The sequence below is a fragment of the Mastigoproctus giganteus genome, chromosome 6 (assembly GCF_048544385.1).
Source record: "Mastigoproctus giganteus isolate SK-2022 chromosome 6, ASM4854438v1, whole genome shotgun sequence".
NCBI lineage: Eukaryota > Metazoa > Arthropoda > Arachnida > Uropygi > Thelyphonidae > Mastigoproctus > Mastigoproctus giganteus.
Window position 1 is genome coordinate 179,636,358 of NC_143580.1, and position 23,911 is coordinate 179,660,268.

Genomic DNA, 23,911 nt, shown 5'->3' on the forward strand with positions numbered 1-23,911 from the left:
TGTCTGGCAACCCAAAGGTCGCAGGTTCAAATCCCGCCTCAGGCTCGGATCAGAGTACCGCAAAAACCTTGGGAGGTGCATTATGGCCACAGAAGCCAATGCATCAACTAACTAAAACAAAAAAAAAAAAAAAAAAAAAACAGCAACCAAAAATCCACCGAATGTTCTCTTCCGTGACCAGAGTGCCCCGCATGTGTATTCTCAGCAAGTGGAAGAATGCATTTAATATTCAACTTGCTCAATCCATTCAAGGCTTTAAACACCTCAACCAGATCTCCCTGCGGGTACCTAGTCTCAAGACACTGCAATATGCAGAATTGAAGCTTTTCTAGGAAAGACACCCATTTCATCCCTTCACCAGTCTGGTTCCCTTCTCTGCACCCATTACAGCAGATCTACATCCTTCCTAAAGTGAGGCCTCCAGACATGTATATAGTACTGCAGCCTAACCCTGGTCTTATACAAAGAAATAATCACCTCCTTATCCTTGCTAGCATAGTTTCTGTATATCATTGACAAAACCTCAGAAGCGGTTCTGGCAGCATGGCTGAACTGCTCAGAAAAGTTCATATTTGACTGCACAATTACTCCAGGTATTTTTCATTCTCCACTTTCCTGAGTGTAGTAAATCTACACTCAGGGAAGTTTCCAGGAAGTGTAGTAAATTTACACTCCCTGGAATTTGTCAATGTTACACTTCAAATTCCAATTCTCAGCAAATTGACTCAATTTTTATAGAACTTGTTGCAGTAGTTCACCCTGATGACTGCCGTTAACCACCCTTCCAACATTTGTATTGTCTGCAAACTTAGACATTAAGCCTTCATCAATATCATTGATAAATATTGAAAACAACAATGGGCCCAGCACTGAACCCTGGAGAACTCCACTAATAACATTAGTCCATGAAGAGCAGTGCACATTGATAACTACTTTGTCTTGCTTCCACATAACCATCCTTTTATCCACAGCCACAACTTGCTCTTAATGCCACATTGCTCCAGTTTGTACAGCAGCCTTTCATGTGCAACAATATCAAAAACCTTCCTGGAATCTAAATATACGATGTGAAGATTAATTTTTGCATCCAGTTTCTTGGTTACTGCATCATAGTAACTGGTTACATTGGTTAGACAAGGCCACCCCTTAACAAATCTATGCTGTGATTGCAGTATAACTGCATGCCTTTCCAGATGGTTCTAAATTACTTCTTTAACCAGTGATTCTATTATTTTCCCCGCAGCAAACATTAAGCTAACAGGTGTGTAATTACTCACATCGCCTTTTGACCCTCCTTTATGAATTGGGGATACATTTGCACATATCCAGTCAACATTGACATCCCCTGAATTCAAGAATGCTCTCATAATTATGGCTAAGGGCTTGCTTACCTCCTTTGCTGCCTCCCTTAATATAATTGAATAGATTCCATCCACTTCAGGTGACTTTTTTATGTCCATCTTCAACAATTTCTCTTCCACTTTCCTTTCAGTAATTAAAAAGTTATTTAGCTCCTCATTAGTTTGATAAACTTCTGGCATCCCCTTCTCTAAAGAATTCCTCATGTGTGAATGTAGATGCAAAATATCAATTCAATTTGTCCACAACCTGAGCAGGGTTATAAACAGTTAACCAATAGTCATAAAGTGGCCCAATGTGATTCAGTTTCTTCCTTCTACTGTTAATATATATGCATAGTAGTCTTTGCTGTTTTTCTTTACATTCTTTGCCAGAGACTTCTCATATTTATACCTCAGGGGCTCATATCTGGTGAGTATGGGCTTGGCACACCCAGGGTCCTGAGCTGGATATCATCATTCTTCTCTTTCTTGGTGATTCCCTACTACTTCTCTCTCTCTCTCTCTCTCTCTCAGGGTAACACACAGAAAATTTTTTTGGCTGGTGCAGCATAAGCCTCTGGCTTCCTTGCACCATATGGCTAATAATAATAATCTGCCTTAGCTTACCTAACCTTTTTTTATGATTTGATTACAGAATAATTTATATCTACCATAGACTTCTGTATCACCTGATAATTTATATGGATTCCATACACTTTCTTCTCTTCCACATGTATCAATAGTTCATCTGATATCCATTTAGGTCAAAGCCTTGAACAGTATTTCTTTGTTAGTATGAAAAGGCAAGCAGCTTCTATGATTACGTCCCTGAATGCTTCCCATTTAGAATTTGCTGTTGGTAACATAATCAGTTGGTCCCACTGCATAGAATTTAAAAACTCTCTGAGATTACTGTCATCACCCTTACAAAAGCAAAATTATTTCCCTTTACCTTTGACAATAGTTGTCTTTAATTAAATTCCACATTAGTATACTGTGATCGCTGCCACCCAGTGGATCTTTTACCTACTGATTCCTAATGCATGAAGAATCACTACTGATAACCAGATCAAGAATATTGCTTCCTTTTGTGCCTCCCTTTACATGCTTCTGTAGAAAATATTCATCTAAGAAATCCAAGTCTTGCTTGTGTGTGAGTGACCAACCCACAAATTGCAGTCAACATCTGGAAAGTTAAAATCCCCCAATTATAAGACATTCTGATTTGCTGGTCCACTTTATTTTTCTGTATAGCTGTTTGATATACTCATCACAGTCATTAGGCCTATAACACACTCCTACTCTCAATTTTGTTTTCCCAGTGCTTATATCACACCAAACTGACTCAACAATGCACTCATCACTCCCATGTTCTGGATAGATTTCAGTTATGTGATAGTAGGTTTGTTGCACATTCAGCACATAGCAGCGAGTCTATTGCCACTGCTTACATTTCCACTATCTGAGTGTATCTGCATGTATTGCCAGAGTGTTGCGCCACAACCATATTGGTTATGTCCAGCTTCCTGGCAGGAAATTGCAGTTGATAGTTTCTAGGGTTAAATTATTATTAGCCTGCTGCAACATGCAGATATGGTTTATCAAATTACTTGCCTGGATTGTGGAGTTTGTTATATTAGCGAGTCTCAACAGACTTTGTGATCGTGTCTCGGAGCATGAGGGGGGGGGGCTATTTTTCAGGCCAATTTCACCCTTTCTGCCATTGCTAAACATTACTGGTGTGAGCAGTACATAAATTATAAGCAACATTCTAATGTTGAAATAGTAGACCACACCCATGATTCCTGTCATCATTCATTGGAAGCACTCCATATAGCTGTTGCAGGTTCCATAATTAACTGCAATCATGAAATCCACATACACCCTATTATGGAAGCAGTTATTTTGCAGTATGATGAGAAATGGCAGGTTATTAATATGATAAATGTTCATCACCCTACTTCTGCAGAGTCTGACAATTGATATTTTCTTCTTTTTCTTCTTTCACTGTCCACAATTTGCACACGCTGAATGATAGCACATGTGTGTAGGTTACACTTCTGCAGATATATTGGAACAATTTCATGCATTTTATCTAGGTTGATAAAGAGGCACTGAAATGCTGAATGATAGCACATGTGTGTAGGTTACACTTCTGCAGATATATTGGAACAATTTCATGCATTTTATCTAGGTTGATAAAGAGACACAAAAGCTACATTTGTGAATATTTATTTGTTTTTATCACCTTTAGTACTTATATTTGTTCTTATTGTTTTTACTTTTTTGCTTTACCTGTATATAATATTTTAATAGATTTCTGTATATTTTCTTTTATATTTTTATGTGTTTTAATAGTTTTATTTCGCTGTTTTGTCAGTTGTGACAACATTTATTCTTAATATGCTTATATCCAACACTCAAGGCCCTTTGTTAAAATATGCTGTGTATTGTGGAACCATATTGTCTAACATGCCTTATTATGCTGTGTTTTATGTCTCCCAAGTTTTCAGTATTATCCCAGTACAATTTGCTCTTAATCATAATTTCCTTTCAGATGGGAACTGAAAGAGAATGTTCCAAGACCAATTACTTGTACCCACACCTCCATCCTAGACAGAACTGAAGAGCACAATTGAAATGTTTATCAGGATCGATTGATGTCAATTACTGTACCATGTGCAGTTTATCTGCATTTCTGTGCTTTTATCACTTGTTTTCATAGATCATTTGAAAACGCATCAATGGAGTATAATTTCCATAATTCTTCTATACAGCATTATTTTCCTCAACACTTCATAGAATTTATTTTATTTTATTTTATGTTTTTTTTCTAATAATTCCTCTCAACATCACCTCACTATTATTCTTTCTAAATATCAGCTATGTATGATTAGCTATTTTCTATCCTCAGGCCTTCAAACGTCACAATTTAATTATAGGCCATACGTAATATATGACCCATCATGCCAACTAAATGTTAATTCCATAAAAAGTTCCAGAGGGGCCCATAAAATATAAAATTCAATACTATTAAAAACTTTTACAGTATAATTTGAGATTCAACACTGAAATCAGCAGAAGCATTACCTTTTCAGTCTCACCTGACACAAAAGAAGTTTCAGGTAAATTTAAAAATGCAATGGCAGAAGCTGGCTCAGTATCAGAGGGTTCTCCAAATGGCATTGTTATTGTAAGATAGGTGTCCAACTCTTGAAATTTAATAAATGTCTAGAAAGAATATTTCAAATTAAAATAAAATTAATCTTGAATATACTGAATAAATATATTTATCACATATATACACTTTATATATAACATTCAGTACAATTTTTTTTACGTTTCAGCATGTATCACAAATACTCTACCTAAAAGTTATGGTTATGAACATTTAAATAAGATTGAATATAGATAGGGAGGGATGTTACGTGGTTGTTTTTTTTCCATTAAGATTATTACTATATTTAATACCACTCTTATACCATATGAAGTTAATAATCTGGTTTATTAAGCTATTCACCTATACTACTATATATTAAGGTGATGTTTTAGGTATTGTACTGATACCCATCATCAGACTATGCTGTTGAAGGAACAAAAAATAGAAAGGTTTACAAATTTCAATATATTACAAATATAATTACCAATATTACAATTACCATTATTACAATTGTATTTACCAATATTTTGATTACCATTACCATTACAATTTTGCTAATAAACAATTCTAAGTTTGAATTATTTTTACAATAGAAGCCAGATATTAAATTAAGTAAATCTTAGGTAAATACAAAGAGATTTTAAATTCTTAACTGCTGGCAGACTCCCCTTGCCAATGATCCCAGAAACATGATGTACATACAGGCAATGGGTGCTGCCAGCAGTTAATTTATAGGTGAGGGATTAATTCTAATAGCCAATAGAATTGTGCAGATTTTCTAACCTGGATGTGGAGTTATTGTGAAGTGGAAGCCTGAGGTGACCTTTGCTCTCATACTCTGAAATCAGGGTTGGTGTGCAAGCTGGTTCTGGTGGTCTGGAAGGGGTTTATTTATTTATTTATCATATGGCTTGTACAGTACATATGGAATCGAATTATATGACACAAGAATGACAGATATAAAATTAAGTATAAAATTAAATTAAAGAGAACAAGAATCCCAGATGAACATTTAACTTATTTAAACAGTCAATTGCCACATTGGTCGCCATCAGGAAGTCTCCAGGGTTTCCTTCGTAGGCTCGCAAGGCACTGTCCTCTATTATATGTTGGATGATCTGTCTATTGGTTCCGCAATCACACATCGGGGAAGGAATTTTGCTCCACTTATAGAGAAGGTCTGCACATCTACCATGGCATGTTCATGCCCTGTTTAATGCTATCCATATCCTATGAGGTTGGTCAAAATCAGGTGGTGTTTCAGAGATACAAGGCATGGTATGAAATCGAGGAGGGGAGTTTTGTAACCACTCCTGTGTCCAGGTATCCAGAAGGTTAAAATTGGCTTGTTGCAATATTTTAGCCATCAGGATTGGTGAATGTCTGGAACAGAGCCTGTTTATACCTAGGTCTCGAATGTCGGAGTTTGTTGGTAGTTCAGGATTGTCTATTATTTTTCTGTATTCTCTGATGAGGGTACATTTCTTTGGAGGTCTATTAGTGGGATGTGGCTCAAGATGGGTAGCCAAAATGTAGGAGTGGACCTGACTGATGCGAATGTATTATTTAGCTGTACATCCACTTTTTTATGTGGTTACTGTTAAGCCAAACTGGAGCACAGTACTCTGCAGCTGCATAGACAAGACCAAGAGCTGACGAACGTAAGGTCGAGGCAGAGGAGCCGATGTGGTACCACATAGCTTTTGCAGAAAGTTATTCCTTGTTTTCAGTTTTGCTGCAGTTCTTGTAAAATATTCGCTGAAAGATAATGTTCTGTCTAGTGTGTCATCCAAGTATTTTGGATATTTGTTGTGGTTAAGATGGGCATTCTCGAAGTGTGTTCAGCTCTCTAGTCATCATCTTATTATTGAGATAGAAGCAAGATGCCTGTCTTGGCTGCGCTAGGTTGTAGCCTCCACTTGCGAAAGAATTTTCCCAAGGTGGATAGGTCAGTTGTTAAAATCCCTTCTGTTTTTTCAACTGATTTGTGTCTCGTTGCTATTGCTCAATCATCCGCATTGCCAAACTTTCTGGAGCGAGTCTCAGGCATGCCTGCAATGTAAAGGCTGAAAACTAATGGAGCAAGGCCAGAGCCTTGGGGTAGGCCATTTCTGAGTTTCTTTTTGTTGCTCATTGTGTGTCCATTAGTACCTGGAAAGTTCTATTTGTGAGCATGTTATCGATATGTCTGGCAGTTGTTTTGCAGGGTATTGTACGGAGTATTTTATATATTAAGCCATGTCTCCAAACAGTGTCATAAGCTGCAGTTAGGTCAATGAAGACCATAGAGGTTTTCAGTTGTTTTTGAAACCCTGCCTCGATGTGTGTTGTTAAGGCAAGGACTTGATCTACACAGCTTCAGTTTGGGCAGAATCCTGCTTGCTCAATGGGAATTTTTTCAAGTATTTTGGAGCTGATCTTGTTGTAGCGTAGCCTTTCAAGTAGTTTATAAGTTACGCTTAGTAAAGCAATAGGATGGTAACTTTGAGGGAGCTGTGCTGGTTTTCTTAGCTTCAGGATGGCAATAATTTTCACATGTTTGAAGGGTTTTGGAATATCACCCATTTGTAGTATGCTAGAGAGGAAGCATGCTCACCATATTCTTGTGTATTTTCTACAGTAAATTAGAAATTCTGGATGGAAGGGGTTGTATGCGGAAAAATAGGCCAGTTGTCCTCTGGACAACTGGCCTATTTTCTTTCCTGTTTTTTTTTCATTTCTTCTTCTATTTTCTTATCAAAAAGATGCAAATATTGCGGGTTGAACTCGACTCCTTGCTTTCTATTGATTGCTGAGGCTCCGAACATTTTTATGTAAAAGGCTTCTTTGAATTTCCTTCTGTTGTATTGCCTATCTGTAGAAAATATTCTTGTGTTGTTGAAATCCCAAGTGTCATCACATCGGAAAGCATGAAGAACTGTGCTGGACTTTAAAATTCTTCCATATTGTACATCTTTTTTGTGCTTTTCGATTCTGCGGTGTAGGCGTCTATATGGCTCTCCTATATATCTAGCCCCATACCTATGGTCTATTTTATAGATAGGACCTCTAGGATTTTCGAGGTTGTTGAGCTGTTGTTTTACACTCTGCTTGATGGAGGCTGAACTTTTTAAAAAGGTGAAGATACCAAATTTCCTGGCTTCTGTAGCTATTTTAGTGCTCACAGATGGTATGTAGTATATATATGGAAGTTCTTCTGTTGCTACTTGGGTTGGGGTTGTGTGATGGTCTTGGAGATGTCTTTTATGGCTTTGTTGATAACATGCTGATAACATTTAACTTCCCAGATATTGACTGGAACTTGTGGGTTGGTCACTCGCAGCATGTTAGAAAGGTAACCAGAGGGAGTAACACCCTTGCTCTGATTATCAGCAGTGATTATTCATGCATTAAGAATTTACGGATAAAGGAACCACTAGGTGGCAGTGATCACAGTGTACTGATATGGGATTTACTTAAAGATGTAACTACCATCAGGGGTAAAAGGAAGGGTTTTTGCTTTCGTAAAGGTGACTACAGTGGTCTCAGAGATTTTTTAAATTCTATACAGTGGGACCAACTGATGATGTTGCCAACAGCAAATTCTAAATGGGAAGCATTCAAGGATTTTTTAAATTCTATACAGTGGGACCAACTGATGATGTTGCCAACAGCAAATTCTAAATGGGAAGCATTCAAGGAAGTAATCTTGGAAGCTAATAGGCTTTTTGTTCCAAATAAGAAATACCATTCTAGGTTTAAGCCTAAATAGATGTCAGATGAACTAATGAGACTCAAGGCAGAGAAGAAAAATGCATGGGATTCATATAAATTATCAGGCGATACAGAGGCGCCTCCGTAGCCAGATGGGAAGGAGTAGCAGTGCGTAGCACACACTTCTTGCTTAGACCGGGGTTCGAACCTGTCACCACCAAATACGGGGGATGCGGAAAGGTCAGGGAATGACCACTGCATATCCCAGAGCAATATGGCCTTAGTTGCTAATGCTCCTAAAAACCAAATAACAAACAAACAGGTGACACAGAAGCTTATGGTAGATATAGCTAGTCTGTAATCAAGTCACAGAGGAGGTTAGGCAAGCAAAGGCAGAGTATGACAAACCTTTGGCATAGGATGCAAAGAAAAACCACAATGATTTCTTTTCTTATATAAACTCTAAAAGAAAGAGGATGAATCAGATTAGTATATACCTAAGATTTACTGAAGTTAATATCTGGTTTCTACTGTAACAATAATTTAAACTTAGAATTGTTTATTAGTAAAATTGTAAAGGTAATCAAAATATTGGTAATTGTAATTCTAATAATGGCAATTGTAATATTGGTAATTATATATATAATACATTCAAATTTGTAACCGTTTCTATTTTTTATTCCCCCAACAGCATGGTCTGATGATGGGGATCGGTAAGATACCTGAAATGTCACCTTAATGTATAGTAGTTTAGGCTAACAGCTTAATAAACTACATTATTAATTTCACATAATATAAGAGCAGTATTGAATATAGTAATAATCTTAAATAAGATTGGCTTTTTTTATGGTAACTTCAAACACGAAATTTCACTCATGTCACATATATATATTGAAAAGCCAGAAGTCATTTGTTGTTGATGATGAATGAAAATGCTCCACTGCATTGGAAAGTAGAAATTTAAAAAATATATTTTCATTCGTCATTTCTGTGTCACCAGATCTGTACCTTTCAATGATTGTATAAATACTTATTGATGATGGATTTTAATTTCTGTAGATTGTAATTTTTGGGAAATATAAGAGAAGAAAGGTTATCCCACAAAGAAAAAGTAGAAAGGATAAATGAAGTAGAAGAAAAGTTAGTTCAGTGAGTCTGGAGCCGAACTGTGAGATGCTGACTAGCCAATACATGCATTCAGACTCGTTTGGAAGAAAGAGGTGGAATTACAGATGTTAATTTGGAAGAACAGTGCCCAAGAAATATCTACAGGAAAGAATCAGCAGAAACTGATGTCTGTGTGATAGAAGTGGAGTAACATTGTAAGGGGAATCATTAATTAACCGGACTGCTCACTTTTGGATAGTCTAGAACAATATTTAGGAAACCATGGCCTGTGGGCTAAATTCGGTCAAAATACCTGTCATAAACTTAACATTTATTTGATCTCTGCTTTTATCTTTTTTTTTTTTCTGTAAGAGTGAATTTTGTAATCTGTAGAACACTTGAAATTATTTTTATATTAGTGGCTTTCTTAATTAATTTTTTTCTTTTTAATTTCATATAAAACAAGGAAAAGCACAATTACACTGTATGAAATTATTTACAGATAAAAATATTACAATAAATACAAAATTTATAAAACTTTGATGGCACAAGTATCTTTTCTGTCAATGTCCCAACTAATGATAAAAAATATATAGTCACAAGTAAACTGTGAGGAGATATATAAGACAGGACATAGCATATTCTTTGTTTCTTCTGCTTCTCTCTACAAATTTAAAGTTTGGAGTGTTTTTGGAATTTGAATATTCAATTCAATGCAGGATGAAGTCTCTCCAGTTCCTTCTGTTCTGTGAAATGGCCATCCATTTACGGCCCACAAACTCTTGAATTTCATCTATCCATCCCCATTGTTGCCTTCCTGGTTTTCTTTTAGCTCCTCTTGGGTACCATTCTGTTATTTTCTTAGTCCATCTCTCATCATGTCTTCTAGCTATATATCCTGCCCAAGTCCATTTCAGTTCTTTAGTTTTGATAAGAATGTCCTTTGCTTTAATTTTCTGCATAATCCATGTATTTCTCTTCTTATCCAATAGTCTGATTCCTAATATAATTCGTTCCATTCTTCTCTATGCAGTTTTCAGCTTCTCTTCCATTATTTTGGTCAGTGCCCAAGTTTCACTTCCATAAGTCATGGTGGGGAGTATACATTGGTTCATTATTTTACATTTCAGACAAATTGGGATATTGCTCCTCAGTATGTGACTCTATTACTTGAATGCTATCCATCCGAAATTTATTCTTCTCTTGACTTCCAGGCATTTATCATTATTATGATAAATGCCTGGAAGAGTACGAACCTAAGGGGACATAAATTCAAATTAAGAAAAGACAGATGTAGAATAGATGTGCGGAAATTTGCCTTTAGCCAGCAGGTGGTTAATTTCTAGAACAAACTTCCATCTGTCGTTGTGGAAGTTGATAGGTTGAATAAATTGAAGGAGGAACTGGACAGGAATTTGGAGGGAATGGTGTGATTTTTTTTTTTTTTTTTTTGGCTGATGCTGCATAAGCTCATACACATGCTTTCTTGCATCCCATGCCACTACTACTACTACTACTACTACTATTACAGCTAATGACTGTCCAAGATAAGCATATGAATCCATTTTTTCAATTACTGCTCCTTCAATCATTATGTCTCTTCTTGTGGTACTTGTTCATCATTAGTTTTGATTTAACCATATTCATCTTTAGTCAGAAATAATTACTAACTCCGCATAACTGATTAAGATTTTCCTCTAATTCTTCTTCGGTACCATGGCTTATGATCACAATGTCATCTGCAAATCATAAATGGTTTAGGTACTCTCCATTCACATTGACTCCTTTCTGCAACTAGTCCAATCTTCTGAAAGCTTCTTCAAGGGCAGCAGTAAACAACTTTGGAGAACTCCTTTTTAAATTTTAAATTTGCTACTGTCTTTGTCTAGTCTAATAAAGAAGATAGCATTCTCATATATTTTCTTCAATATTATTACTAGCCATACAATGCAAGGAAGCCTGAGGCTTATGCTGCACCAGCCAAAAGAAATTCCCGAGTTACCCTGAGAGAGAGAGAGAGAGAGAGAGAGAGAGAGAGAGAGAGAGAGAGAGAGAGAGAGAGAGAGAGAGAGAGGAATCACTAAGAAAGAGAAAGATTATGATATCCAGCTCAGGACCCTTGGTTTGCCAAGCCCATACTTACCAGATCATCATCATGATGATCACATAATACACCCAGTGGCATTAAGTAGAACAGAAATCTGGTCATCAGCTGCACCTCTCCACCATCAAAAAAATCTTCTCAGATGAACATTGGATAATGAAATGGATTTCATACAAACATAAGTTCCCTAAACCACTACATGCCTCACAACTTATAGATAGTCCCAACTTCAAGCCGCTCCTAGCAAACTTGCCACAGAAACATCCATATATCAGCAATTAGAGCAACATCAGACCTAACACACATGAATTTGAAACTTCCGAAAATGAAGAGGTTCCTCCCATATCAGATGTTGAAACAAACTTGAGAACTTGATGTAAATTATCTAAAGTACAAAGGATTTAAAAGGATATAAAGGATATCAAAGGATTTAAAATGCAGGAAAAATATAGAATATGTGTGCAATCAAATAAATTCAGTTAACAATCATGATTTTTGGAACAAAGACCAGATCAGTTTTATTGAATTTATAGGTTTTATATAAATTTTATTTTCTGCACTGAGAAAAAATCGAAGTCCATATACAGGCAAATGTCATAACAGGAAGTGACAGGATTATATAGACATGGAGCAGTTTGACTGCAATGTCCAAAATATAAATTTTTGAAGGACTTTTCTTTGTATTTATGAAATTCAGCAAAAATTAATCAATTATACAGCTGTAGAGCATAATTGATTTGTTAAGAATTGCTGTTTCTTCAGCTCAAAAACCACAAAACTATACCAAGTTTCAAAGTGTCTTAAAACTAATTATAGTGAAATCTCCCTTAATGGACACCTATTAAAGTATTTTGCATTTTCAACTTCCTATGTGGGACACTTTCAAGGGCAATTGGCACACATGCATTTTCATTGGTCAACATCTGTAATGAAGACAGGTGAAGATCAAGGTCATTACAGCAATACTAATTATACTTGTGATGGTCATGGATTATTCATGGAGCAGATAGCACAATATGTCATTAATACACTCACCACTGCTGGTAAGGAATGTGTACAAACTTATTTGGGCTGTCCGAATGCCACTGTTGCACCTTACTTATAAAGGCAATAAAATTGTTGTTTTCAGAATTAAAAAAAAAACAACCAAAAGAGAGTATTGTAACACATCTGTACTCAGTTTATGGTAAATACAAAAAAAAAAAAAAAAAAAACCACTATACCAATGGACTGCACAGATAATTTCCACCAATCACTCATGAGAATTTGTCACATCCACAAAGCCTCATTTACACAAGTAAGCATTACTGTGTGTATAGGGTACATGATACATATCGGTGTGTGAAGGTACAGTGTGTGATTTGGTTAAACAAGCTGTAGTCTGCCACCACTATTATGCATAGATTTCGAACATGGTTTAAAATGATACAAATGAGTAGACCTACAATTCTCCAATGGTACAGAAAATTCATAAAGGACACCTGTTTTGTGCAATCATCCCAGAAAAAGTGGTCGCCAAACAAAATTCAGTGAGGGTGCAGTGAATCTTGGTTGAGGAAGCTTTATGCAAAGTCCTAGGAAATCTATACAACACACCAGTCACTTAACATGTTAAGTCGCTGTCCAAGGATGAACAAACTACAGCTCTTACAGCCATAAAAACTACAGCTCTTACAGAAGCCATTGTTCAATAAAAAACCAAGAGGATGGAATTTTGTTGATAAATTTCTCCATGATTATAGTTTTGCGATTGTGCTACATCTACTGCAGCATGCACATTTTCCAATCGGTGAATAAAAACTTGAAGATGTCCTCTATCATTTGGAAGTAGTTCACATTTATATCATGTACCTTATTCATGCAATAATGAATAAGGTACATGATATATGCATGTACGTTATACAGGGTGTCTCAAAAATACACAGCATAACTTCAGGAATGAGTTCATTCCTGAAGAATAAAAGACAATAAAAATAGTTTATATCAACATAGTGCTTGGTTACCGAAATGCATGGTCACCGAGTTATTAACCAGAATGTCTTATCTCCCGCAGGTGATTTCCTTCATCACAAGGTACTCCATTTAAAATGCCATGAGTCAACCACTACTGGTGCAAAAGCACATCCATGGCTTGGTTCTTTATAATATTGGCATCAGAGTTTCAAAATTTTGAATTTTGTTAGTAAAAAATTAATAACGATAAAGAACAATCAAATATATAAAAATCAGCCACTTAGCCCGTTCTTAGGAATAATATACTTTAATTTCCTTGATAAGTATGATTTCTGTCCCTGCCTCAAGGAGGCGGGCCTCTACTATCTAAAATTCTTGTTCTTCTTTGGAACAACGCATCCACGAATTCATTAAAATATTTAAAATTTCTTTATTAGCAAACAGGACACTTAGACGATCCCTCTCCATCAATTCACCAAAAGAGCTTTCAAGAAGATTCCTTAAATCTAAATACTGAACACATTTTAATATTATATGCTCTGAAGTCTCCACGTCGCCACATGGACAGAGGTCAGAATCTCTGAGCCCCAGTTCAAACAGCCTAAGCACCAAGCCGTGACCTGTCAACGGGAACGTGGCCTTTAATCCAAACTGCAACCATGGTTTTGTTTTAGGATTTATGGTTTCAACAGATGGGGAAAAACAGATATGTCTGCCTACCCTTGCCTGACCCTTTCCATTTTTCTTGCCATTGCCTTGTAATCTCTGATATCATTCTCTTCCTTTCTAATTTAATATCAGATCTAGAATATACATGATTTTCAACAGGGAAAGAAGTAATTCCTAAAATTGTCTTTCAAATGTTATGCTTTGAATAATACAGCATACCAGCCAGGAGGACATCAAACAGAGCAGGGAATCTACCTGCAACCACTTGAAAGGCGTCATTAGAAACAGTCCGACACGCATGAGTGATAGATAGCAATACAAATTACTGGGCTTATATAAGATGCTTTTGTATTAGAGAATTTTCCACTCGATGTACCCAAGCTCCGGAGGTGTAAGTTATAATAGGATAAAGACACAATTATATAATAAGTTTAGTGAGCATCCTTTAATTCCCCAATCATACTTCACAACTCTCCTAAGCTTGGAATATAATAATCTCACTTTATTTTTGAGATATTTTATATATGTTCAGTAAAAAGTAATCTTTCTTCCAACATCAGCCCCAAACCCTTTACCACTCTAGCATATCGAACCACTCCACCAGACAACTGTACAGTAGGAGGCCGATTCACACTGAACTTACCTTTCAGTAACATCTGTACAGTCTTCTCCATAGATATTTCTAATTTATTTCGGCTGCTCCAATCCTGCAACATGATTAAGGCACTTTCCGCTCTGGTCTCAAGTTGCAAACCAGGTCATCAGCATAGGCTATACACTGAACTCCTTCAAAGCTTTCTCCCAGGAATTAATCCATGACAATGTTCCAAACAAAGGGGCCCATCACCGAGCCCTGAGAACATCCACGACTTATATTTCTAACAACTTCACAGAATTTAATTTTAACTTTTATAATTCTGTTAGAAAAGTAATCTTTAAACACTATACAAGTTTTTTGGGAATTCTGCTTTCTTTAATCTAGCCAGGACACTCTCCCACCAAAGTTGGTCGAAGGCCCCTTTAAAGTCAACAAAGATTGCTAATACATAGCTAGCATCGCTCAATTCCACAGCCTGGATTAAACTATAATCATCACAAGGTACTGACAGAATCTGGTGGTTTTCCATTCCAACCATGTACTCAAATTAGGAGCAAGCGGATATGCACTTTATGTATGGTTTGGCGGACAGCAATACTCTGGAGGCTTGTCGTTTGTACCACGAAAGGTTCCCAGAATGAAGATGTCCAGACAGGAAAACGTTTGAAGGTATCCATGGGACCTTTATACCTTGTGCTGCCGACAGAGGACAAACAAGATCTACGACTCCTGAAGTAGAGGAGGAGATTTTGGATGTTGTGCATGCCACTCCCGGAATCAGCACATGCAGAATAGCAATGCAACTGGCTGTTCAATGTTCGACTATTTGGAAAGTGTTGCAAGAACACCAACTGTATCCTTACCATCTGCAAATGGGTACAGGCCTTTTAGTAGTAGTAGTGGCATGTGATGCAAGAAAAGCAAGTGTATGAGCTTATGCAGCATCAGCCAAAAAAAAAAAAAAAAAAAAAAATCACACCATTCCCTCCAAATGCCTGTCCAGTTCCTCCTTAAATTTATTCAACCTATCAACTTCCACAATGACAGATGGAAGTTTGTTCCAGCAATTAACCACCCGCTGGCTAAAAGCAAATTTCCACACATCTATTCTACATCTGTCCTTTCTTAATTTGAATTTATGCCACCTTAGGTTCGTAATCTGAACAAGTGGAAGGATCCCATCAGAATTCACGTGCTCAACCCATTCAAGGCCTTATACACCTCAATCAGATCACCGCACAGGTGCCTAGTCTCCAGCCACTGCAATTTGCAGAACTTAAGCCTCTCTTGGTAAGAGGATCCCTTCATTCCTCTCACCAATCTTGTTGCCCTTCTCTGTACACATCTCAAGTAAATCTACTTCTTTCCTAAAATGAGACCTCCAGACCTGTACACAGTACTCAATGCATAGTCAATACCTTTCCGCATCCTCCGTATTTGGTGGTCATGGGCTCGAACCCCAGTCTAATCATGAATGCATGGCCTGACCATTGCCTTATACAGAGGGACAATCACCTCCTTTTCCCTGCTAGCAAAATTCCTATATATCGTTGACAAAACCTCATGACCTGCCCTGGCAGCCTGTCTGCATTGCTCAGAAAACTTCATATCTGACTGCACAATTACTCCCAGGTCTTTTTCATTTTCTACCACCTTAAGTGTAGTACCACACAGTTGGTAAATTTCTCTGGGGTTACTTCTACCCATATGCAGTTTTTTTGTTTGTTATTTGGTTTTTAGGAACTAAGGCCATATTGCTCCGGGGATGTGCGGTGGTCATTCCCTGACCTTTCCGCATCCTCCGTATTTGGTGGTCATGGGCTCAAACCCCAGTCTAATCATGAAGCGTGTGCTACGCACTGCTCCTGCCCACCTGGCTACGGAGGCGCCTCCATATGCAGTACTTTGTTTTTTTCAAGGTTAAACATCAGTTGCCACTTCTTAGCCCATCTGCCCAAATTATCTAGATCCTGTTGCAGTAGCACACTGCCATTACTGTCATTAACAACCCTGCCAACTTTTGTATCATCTGCAAACTTCGACATTAAGCCTGATATACCTTCATCAATATCATTGATATACAAAACAACAGTGGACCCAACACCGCCTGTGGGACTCCACTAATAACATTAGTTCACGAATAGCAGCACCCATTGATTACCACCCTCTGTCTTCTCCCACTTAACCATCCTTTTATCCATTGTAGCAACTTACCCTTAATACCATTCTGCTCCAATTTGTACAATAGTCTTCCATGCGGAACAGTGTCAAAAGCTTTCCTGAAATCCAAATATATGATATCAAAAATATTTTTTGCATCCAATTCCTTTGTAACCACATCATAATATCCTATCAAATTTGTCAGACAAGAATTTCCCTTAACAAACCCATACTGTGTCTGAATCATTGCTGCAGTCTTGTCTAGATGATCCTGCAATGCATCTTTAACCAGTGACTCCATTATTTTACCCGGAACAGAAGTTAAACTAACTGGTCTGTAATTACTCGTGTCACCCTTCGATCCAACCCTTTGTGAATTGGGGACACATTTGCACATCTCCAGTCCGTGGGAACCTCCCCTGAGTCCAAGGATGCTCTCATAATTATGGCTAAGGGTTTGCTTAGTTGCTTTGCCGCCTCCTTTAAAATAACTGGATAGATTCCATCCACTCCAGGTGCTTTTCTTATGTGTAACTTCAACAATTTCTCCTCCACTTTGCTCTCAGTTATTACAAAATAATTAAGTATTCTGTTACAATTTGATAACTTTCTGCAATTTTCAAACCTTAATAATTCCTCATGTGTGAATGTAGATGCAAAATACTCATTCAGTTTGTTTGCTATCTGAGCAGGATCATCAACAGTCGAACCATCGATGTCAAGTGGACCAATCAGATTCATCCCCTTCCTTTTAGAGTTTAGATAAGAAAAGAAATCCTTGCTGTTTTTCTTAGCATCTTTTGCCAAGGATTTCTTGTAATCTGCCTAACCTCCTTTGTGACCTGATTACAAACTAGCTTATATCTGCCACAGGCTTCTGAGTCGCTTGATAATTTATACGAATCCCATGCGTTTTTCTTCTCTGTTACGAGTCTCATTAGTTCATTAGATAACCATTTAGGCCTAAACCTTGAACAATATTTCTTAATAGGTATGAAACGTTTAGTAGCATCCACGATTAATTCCTTGAATGCTTCCCACTTAGAATATACTGTTGGTAACATCGTCAGTTGATCCCACTGTACAGAATTTAAAATCTTTCTGAGACCACTGTGCTCACCTTTATGGAAGCAAAACCCTTTCCTTTACCCCTGATGGTAATTAAATCCCACATCAGTACACTGTGATCACTGCCACCTAGTGGTTCCTTTATCTGCAAATTCTTAATACACGAATGATCACTACTGATAACCAGATCAAGAGTATTACCCTCTCTAGCTGCTTCTCGAACACGCTGCTGCAGAAAACAATCATCCAATAAATCCACAAAAGTCTGACTAGTGTGAGTGACCAACCCACAAGTTCCAATCAATATCTGGGAAGTTAAAATCCCCCATTATAAGGCATTCTGATTTACTAGCCCACTCTATTTCTCTGTACAATTGTTTATTGTACTCATTCGAGTCATTAGGCCCATAATACATTCCTACTCTTATTTTTGCTTTCGCAGTGCTTGTCACCCAAACTGACTCAATAGTGCACTGTTCATCTATATCAACTGGGTGCACTTCTTTTGATTTTATGTTTTTCTTAATTAACAGCATAATACCTCCTCCCTTTCTATCCTATCTATCCTTTGTGTACACATTGTACTCCCCAAATTCCAGTTCTGCATTCCTTATATCTCTGTGACACCCTGTTTCTGCTATCCCAACAATATCCGCCTTTGATGTCTTGACCAACACTTCAAATTCATCAAATTTATTTACTATACTTCTAGCATTGGTATACATGCAAGCATACATGCTCCTATTCCTATTCCTAGTTACCCTAACACATCCTGTATACCCACCTATTTCACGATGACTGCCATCCGTCCCTGAAACCCCTAACGCCCCTCGCTCCAGGTCGCTACTTATTCTAATAGAAGTTGTGCAAGAATCACCTTCACCTCTGGCGTTGCTGTGGGCAGCTGAGGGCTTGATGGGCCCCTCAATTTAGATCCTTCAAGAGCATCCACCTTGTCCTTCAAGCTCTCATATAGGCCCATAACGACGCTGAGTTGTCGCCTGATTTCCTTACACTCCTTACATCGTGCACACACAAAGACATCCCCCATGGCAATATCATGTTCCGTTCCAGAGAGTTCAGCAAACATTTCACAAGTTGCACATTTTTTTAGGCTGTGATGCGTTGGAGAATTAGTAGAATTAGTAATTAAAAATTAGTAGAGCAGTAATTATTTGTAATTCTCTGATTAATGTGGTACGTTTGTTCTTTACTCGGTCCTTGTCACCAATTTGGCATTGCCTTCACGACTCCACGAGACGTCGATGTGAGGCCTATATTCAGGCAGAAGGTGGACATTTTGAACAATTACTATAAGGTGTCATAGAAAGACCTTCAAAACTCAGAACCCAACCATTTCCAGAACTATGTTGATATAAAATATTTTTATTGTCTACATATGATGAACTTATTCCTGAAGTTATGCCGTGTATTCTTGAGACACCCTGTATATGTATGTATATGCATTAATTCATGCATGTACCTTATATATGCATGTATATGCATTAATTCATGCATGTACCTTATATATGCATGTATATGCATTAATTCATGCATGTACCTTATTCATACAATAATGTTTTAGTTTTCACAACTGATTCAGAGACAGTGGTGTCCATCTTTTTGACCAACTAAGGGGCAATAACAATTTTCCCATGCCATCATTTACTACTTTAACTCAGCAGTGAGAAATAGTGGTCCTTTTGACCATACTGGTTTAAATTTTCCCAGGCATTACATTGATTGCATGCCAATTTTTTAAGAAATAAAAATTCTTGATGTTCACAGCACAGCTGTATGCAGAAATTTAAAAATGGAGAGGTTCTGCATACAGCTCTGCTGTGAACAACATTATATTAAAAATTTGATGTAAGCAAATGAAATGCTCTAAACAAAGCTATTTATGTCCATTTTTGCTAAAAGTTAATTATGTGTTTACTAAAAGTTGTGTTAATTATTAAAAGTTAATTAATTGAAACACATATCTACAATAATAATAAATTAAAAAATCTCTCTAAGTAAACAACCAGTTACAGTGAATTTCATTTTTCCCAATCATTAAACTTGGACATGGTGACCTCTGCAAAACAGACATCTCCCTATAGTGGACACTTTCTTCTGACCCAAAGGTGTCTGGCTCAGAGGGGTTTCACTGTAATTAAACTGATCTTTGAACTTATCGTCTGCTGATGAGGTTATCTGGACTAGAAACTTTTGTGGGAGCCACTAAGTGGAACTTTATTTATTTACAAAAAAATTTTGTTTTTTTTATAATTTTTGATTAAAAATTAGTAGAGCAGTAATTATTTGTAATTCTCTGATTAATGTGGTACATTTGTTCTTTACTTGGTCCTTGTAACTGCTTAAAAAACCACAGTCGATTTCTAATGCCACTGTGCTGTATCAATAAGAATGTTCGAATTTTTCCACCATTGTTTTAGTACTGATATAGGCAATATTTGGAAGATTTTATTTAGTTTTGTAGCAGGATAATCAGTATTATAAGAGGTTTATAAACCACAATTTATAGCAATATATAGGTATTTAATAACTTAACTTTATCACATAGTACATAAGTAACAACATTAATATTTGTACAGCATTTGTATTGGTAATTTGGTGGAATGTAGTATCACGTAACTAGTAGTACATTGCATATTAGTGGAACTGTAGGTTTTTAATTGTAGTAATCAAGTAGCTCATAAGTTCTAATTACATAGGTTGGTGTATATTTTTGGCTTTAGCCAATCAACTTTATTCTATTAAAGCTATAACCAATTTAAAAATCCACAAACCTAACAGTATAGCACAATAAATATAATATACACTTGATAGTGCAATACATATTATTGCATTTAAGTATCTATCAGTTTAGTATATTATTCACAGATTAAAGTGAATTTAAACAAATTTCCTGAGCCATAGCACTTCCACTATTTTGAGCCTGTTGTTTTGCTGCTCTAGTCTGAGGCAAGATTTCATGACTCAAAGCAACAGGCTCAAAACAGAGTGGTGTGCTGTGGCTCAGGGAGAACTGAAGGGGGCAGTTCTCCTACAAATCGATGGCCTAACAAAATATACTACTTGTGTGATGTTTGCGAACTATCTGGAATTGGACATGGAACCAAGAGGGATGTCTTTGTGTATGTTCAGTGCAAACAATATGAGAAAATTAGGCATGATTTCAGTGTTCTGATGGGCATTTATGAGACCTTGTAAGAAGGGTGGATGCCCATGAAGAAATTAAAATGGGGGAATCAAGCTCTCAGCTTCCAACTCAGCATCAGATCTCTCATTTGTGCATCAGACAATACAGTGGCAATCCTCGTGGCAGATGCACTGATCCCGAAGGAAGTAGTAATTGTTGGTGACTCTACGTCAGGGAAATATGTTGATCAAAAAGGATAGGTGTAATAGGTCCAGGGTATATCTGCCAGGGCAGAAGTAGGTGATGTTATAGAGCATATGGGGCTTGTGGCAGAGAAGAAAAATGTGCGGGATGCATATAAATTAGCAGGTGAAACAGAAGCCTATGGCAGATATAAGCTAGTCACAAAGAAGGTTAAGCAAGCAAAGGCTGATTATGAGAAATCTTTGGCAAATGATGCAAAGAAAAACAAAAAAAAGACTTCTTTACTTATGTAAACTCTAGAAGGAAGGGGATGAATCAGATTGGTCCGCTTGATGTTGGTGGTTCGACTGTTGATGATCCTGCTCAGATAGCTGACAAACTGAATGAGTATTTTGTATCTACATTCACAAATGAGGAATTCTGTATGGAAGGGGAGGACAGAAGTTTACTACACTCTAACAGGGAGCTAAATGATTTTGAAATAACGGAGAGCAAAGTGGAGGAGAAATTGTTCAAATTAAACATAAAAAAGGCACCTGGGGCAGATGGAATCTATCCAGTTATACTGAAGGAGGCAGCAAGGGAAGTAAGGAAACCCTTAGCCATAATTATGTGAGCATCCTTAGAGTCAGGGGAGGTACCCATGGACTGGAGATGTGCAAATGTATCCACAATTCACAGAGGGGTTCAAAGGGTGATGCAAATTATTATAGACCTGTTAGTTTAACTTCTGTTCCGGGAAAAATAATGGAGTCACTGGTTAAAGAATTGATGCAGAATTGCCTAGACAAGACTGCAGTGATAGTTCAGACACAGCATGGGTTTCTTAAGGAGAAGGTTTGTCTGACCAATTTGACTGAATACTATGATGTGGTCACAAAGGAACTGGATGCAAAAAATAAGTTTGATACCATATACTTTAATTTCAGAAAAGCTTTTGATACTGTTGCACATGGAAGACTGCTGTACAAATTGGAGCAGTATGTCATTAAAGGCAAGTTGCTGCAATGAATAAAGGGATGGTTGAGTGGGAGATGGCACAGAGTGGTAATCAATGGACACTTCATGGACTAATGTTATTGAGTACCACAGGGTTCGGGTGCTGGGCCCGTTGTTGTTTTGTGTATTTATTAATGATATTGATGAAGGTATATTATATCAGGCTTAATATCAAAGTTTGCAGATGATACAAAGGTTGGCAGGATTGTTAATGATAGTAAAGACAGTATGCTACAGCAACAGGATCTAGAAAAGTTAGGTAGATGGGCTGAGCAGTCGCAACTGAAGTTTATTATTGACAAATGCAAAGTACTGCATATGGATTGCAGTAACCCAATAGAACCATACCAAGTGTGTGGTACTACACTCAGGGAGGTGGAGAATGAAAAAGACCTGGGGGTAATTGTGCAGTTGGATATGAAGTTCTCTCAGCAGGGCGGACGGGCTGCCAGAGTAGGTCATGGAGTTTTGTCAATGATATATAGGAATTTTGCTAGCAGAGACAAGAAGCATTATACCTTTATATAAGGCAATGGTCAGGCCAAACCTTGAGTACTGTATACAGGTCAGGAGGCCTCATTTTAGGAATGATGTAGAGTTGCTAGAACGAGCACAGAGAAGGGCAACAAAATTGGTGAGAGGAAAAAAGGGGTTCTCTTAACAGGAGAGGCTTAAATTGTGCCAGTTGCAGCATCTGGAGACTAGGCACCTGCGAGGTGATCTGACTGAGGTGTACAAGGCCTTGAATGGTTTGAGCAGGCTCAATGCTAATGGGATACTTCCACTTGCTAAGATTAAGAACCTGAGGGGGCATAGATTCGAATTGAGGAAAGACAGTTGTAGAACAGATGTGAGGAAATTTGCCTTTAGCCAACAGGTAGTTGATTGCTGGAACAGAGTTCCATCTGTTGTTGTGGAAGTTGATAGCTTAAATAAATTTAAGGCTGAACTAGACATACATTTTGAGTGACTGGATGGGTGAAATGGTAAGGGTTTTTTTTTTTTTTTTTTGGCTGATGCTCTACAAGCTTGCATCATATGCCTCAACTAATGCTAATCCTAATATATCATCTTAGAAGAGCATGAAAGGTGATACTGTCATACATGTGGGCACTAATGATATTAAGAGTAGGAGATCTGAGGATTTAATTAACAAGTACAGGGCAATGTCGGCAAAAGTCACAATTTGAGATTTAATTTGAAAGTGTGTGCAATCCTAGCCAGAAACAATAGGAGGGAGTACATGTCGAGAGCTTTGTCAATCAATTCTAACTGAGAGATACCCTGCAACGCCCATGGGGAAGAATTTTTCCCGGCATGGTCTGTACTTGTTAACAGGAGAGACTGTTTCTAGAGGGATCAGATACACTTAAATAGAAAGGCAGGCAGGCATAGGTAAAAGTGATTCTTGCATTGTTTCTTTTGGAACATACAGCAGCCTGGAAAGCAAGGGTTAGAGAATTTGAGCCCTGTTGTGGGTCATCACGAAATAAGAAAATACACGGACTGTGATATGGTAACTAACAGTAAAAATAGATGCATGCATATTTGCATATACACTAATACTAAGAGTATAGTGAATAAATTTGATGAATCTGAAGTACTGATTAAGTCATAAAATGCAGACATTCTGGGGATATCAGAGAGGTGGTGTCACCCATACATAAAGGGATGCAGAATTTGATTATGGAGAGTACAATGTGTACAG

General features: G+C 37.3%; 1 protein-coding gene across 2 annotated transcripts in view; it reads right to left on the reverse strand.

Moving 5' to 3' along the window:
• LOC150084779 (AP-5 complex subunit mu-1-like) overlaps nt 1-23,911 on the reverse strand; it is a 222,972-nt gene that overhangs the window by 132,360 nt on the left and 66,701 nt on the right. For both annotated transcript variants that reach the window (XM_090375538.1, XM_090375539.1), the window contains one exon: nt 4,431-4,571. In XM_090375538.1, the coding sequence (XP_090231664.1) occupies nt 4,431-4,571 (141 nt within the window). The remainder of the gene's footprint in view (nt 1-4,430; nt 4,572-23,911) is intronic.